The sequence below is a fragment of the Aspergillus lucknowensis genome (assembly GCF_044049455.1).
Source record: "Aspergillus lucknowensis strain CBS 449.75 chromosome Unknown BJX67scaffold_164, whole genome shotgun sequence".
Lineage (NCBI taxonomy): Eukaryota > Fungi > Ascomycota > Eurotiomycetes > Eurotiales > Aspergillaceae > Aspergillus > Aspergillus lucknowensis.
Genome location: NW_027263708.1, coordinates 1 through 3,423, shown reverse-complemented (window position 1 = coordinate 3,423; position 3,423 = coordinate 1). Strand labels below are relative to the sequence as shown.

The 3,423-nt window shown below is 44.5% G+C and overlaps 1 protein-coding gene across 1 annotated transcript; it reads right to left on the bottom strand.

The window, feature by feature from the left end:
- Positions 1-1,219: 1,219 nt before the first annotated feature.
- BJX67DRAFT_368938 (uncharacterized protein) lies at positions 1,220-2,769 on the bottom strand. The gene is made up of 3 exons (XM_071030688.1): positions 1,902-2,769; positions 1,626-1,844; positions 1,220-1,575 (listed from the first exon to the last, which is right to left on the bottom strand). Exons 1-3 carry the CDS (start codon positions 2,094-2,096, stop codon positions 1,279-1,281), a joined length of 711 nt encoding a protein of 236 aa, XP_070880302.1. The 5' UTR covers positions 2,097-2,769; the 3' UTR covers positions 1,220-1,278.
- Positions 2,770-3,423: the final 654 nt, after the last annotated feature.

Here is a 3,423-nt window from a genome sequence, read left to right as displayed (position 1 = left end):
AGCCAAACTAAGCAAGTTAATCAAGTTCTTAAGAAGTACTTATAATATTTTATTAATACCAACCAAACAACCTGGCTAAAGTTATTAATATTAGCCTAACTTACTTGTAATAACACCCCTAATTCTACTATTAGCATTAGCCCCTATAAAGCTTTTATAGAATACTCCCTTAATTTCTATTACTAGATCAAGGATAATCCTAAAATAAGGGTGTCAGGAAACTCGAGTATTAGTAGCCAATAAATCTAATATGCTGTAGTAGCCTGCCATAATGCTAATAGAGGCATGTTATGCTAATCCAATTATAGTGATACGGACGTATTGATATGATGCCAAGAAATACAGTCATAGCCATCCAAGCCACGGACTATAATAAGTATGATAATGGATATAGCTAGCATAGCTAAGGGATATAATGGTTATGATAATAATAAATATATAAGGACTGTCATTACCAGTATCTAGAAAGTTTTACTCTCTATCTATTATTAACCAGATTGATAATACACCTATTGTTTATCAATTACTTTGGTTATCTACCTCTTTCTATACTTTGTTTGACCCCAAAGTGTCTTATATTCTCTTTACCCTGTCAAGAATATCCTTAGGCGTTCTCCTATAGATTAATTGGCAGACCCTAATCTAACAAAAGAGGGTCCTAGTAGTAAAAAACTAAATTAAGAAATTTCAAGAACTACATGAATTATTAATAAAACAATAGTAAAAAAGCATTAAATACTACTCTAGATACTATAATAAATATTACAAGCTAATAGAATTTAAACCTAAAAGTCTTGTTAAGCTATTAATCTAGAACTTGAAGTTAAAAATTCCAAGCACTAAATTAGTACCTACCTTTATTGGACTGTTTTGGGTATTAAATAGAGTAGGATCTCAAGCATATTAACTTAGTCTCCTAAATTAATACTCCCAAGTCTATAATGTCTTCCATGTCTTGCTACTAGAACCCTGGTAGGGAAGGACTAATAATCTACTAACCATGCCCAAGCTTGAAGATAATAAAGAATAGGAGGTTGATAATATCAGAGATAAAACCAAAATCAATAGTAAAATATATTATCTTGTGAAATAGAAAGGCTAGCTATTAGAATATAATTAGTAGATATCCACTACTAATATAACCAATGCCCCGAAGATTATTGAGAAGTTCTATCAAAGCAGAAGGAAGAAGAGAAATTCTAATTTAGTTAACTAACTAGGAGCTATAGAACACTACTAAAATGCTACTTATACATGCATGAAAACTTGTACTATTAATCAGATTTCATCTAATACCAATGGGAAATAGTTGTCAAATTCCTCCAAACGCTCAACGCCAGCCACCTCCTCGTCCCCATAGAACTGGACAATCGCGGAACGCAAGGCAGCGAAACAAGCATGTTTCGCCGCGGCCCAGGACGTAAAACCAACATCGCCCGGCTCCAGACGCAAAACGCGGGCAGAATGGTATGCGATCAGGTCCTCAGGAGTACCATCCCGGCCTGGCCGTGGCAGAGGAGACAGTGCCATACGCCGCTCGGCACAAAAATGGCGATAAGCCTGCCGTGCTTTACCCTAATCATGATTAGCTGCCGACCCATTATACCAAAGGAGACCAGACTTACCTGTTTCTTTCTTGACTGGGTTAAATCATGTTCTCGACGGTGTCCGGCAAGGATAGATGCGAGAGCAGCGGCAAGGTTGCGAACAGCCAGCGATATCAAGGGCAACATGTTGCGATCCCACCTTGCAACGCCAGCATCGCTCTCAGCAGTCCAAAATTCCTTGCAAAACCGTAGCACTAGAGCAAAATCAAAGAAGTCACCAATAATCCCAGCGGGAGCCTACACCCATCCGACCTTGTTACTATATTGAGACGCGAACCCCCGGAGACCACTTACATTGTCACAATGAGAGTTCCTTTGCGAACACTGGGCGCAAAGAATCGATGCTACAGCATCAAGCCGACAGCTGACCTCAAACAGCTCACCATCGTCAGGGTCGTATGCACGCAGAGCGGTCCGAAAACACTGAAGGCAGAAAAGGTGTTCGGGACACACAACCATATTGGCCGCGGGACGCTGACGATTGGGCATTGTGAAGACGGGGGAAGAGTTGGGGTGAGAACGAGAGCTGCAAAGGCACGGAGAAACAAGAATGAACAAGGGATGATTTACAAACGAAGATGAAGCAAACGGACTGCACTGCAGAACAAGGCGGACACGGGACTGTGTATATATACACACGCATCACCGCTAACAGTTAAGCGAGGACAGAATTTTCAAAACATGCTTATAACAAAGCGAGGCACGACAACAAGGAGATACCAAATCGGGACGGTATCACGACAAAGGCGCGTTGTCTCCGTTGCTGTATATACAAAGGCTATCACTGTCAACAAAACAAAGGGTGGACTAACAAGCACTTCGATTCTATGAGCTCGCTCTCGCACCATCACGACGGACTTGTCAAGACCACGCTTTGATACTGATTACTTGCCTATAACATGGCGGGGAGCGGATGATTCCCCTATCTGCTTCTCCACAGTAAAGTAGCAGCAACGACTGCGATATTTGATATGTGGTGATGGAATTACCATATTCGTCGATATTGAAGCTACCCCCGGGATCGAGTCAATCCCGTATGGTGGGGAGGTGATTTGTCATGGGTTCGGTTGTCTGTCAAGGTAGAGTTGGTCTTGGCACGCTGTCGGAGCTCAGTACCTCTATTTCGTTATCGTGATGTCGACGACCTGAGGTTACATTAAGTGATTCTGTAGCTATTAAGGATCGAATCCCCCATGAAAGATGGAGGGCAAGGTTTAGTCTCGTTCTTACCTCGACAATCGAGTATCTATTCCTTACCTGGCCAATTCCTTATCGACCCTTAACACTTCAACTTTAGGGATATACCATGTTGGGGGCCTTCATCCCTGGTATCGTGCTGTACGGGGCACGCGCGGGAGCTTCACGCCCGGAATTATACCACGGCGGCGCGCGCGCGGCGAAGCTTTAGTGATAGCACGCCCAGGGGTCTATTGCCCTGGAGCTTACCACGCCAGGGGACTTTGGCCGCGGGAAGTACCTGCGCTTGGGGCCTTCATTCCCGGAAACTCGCTGTAGGCAGCGCGCGCGGGGCAAAGCCAGGCCCGGGAACTTAGTAAAGGGAGCGCCGTGAGACCCTCCTGGCGCGCGCGGGGCCTTCAAACCCCGGAACATACCACGTTAGAGGCCTTCATCCCTGGTATCGTGTTGTAGGGGGGACGAGCGCCAGGGGGCTTGACTGATTCTCGCACCGCGCGCGCGGCGATATATATCCCGCGACCAACAACTACAGTGTGGGATCGCGGGCACCACACAGTGGTCGAATCTGTTGAAATTTTCGCTAAGTCCTCCTTATGCGGCGGATCTGTCAATTCTGTCG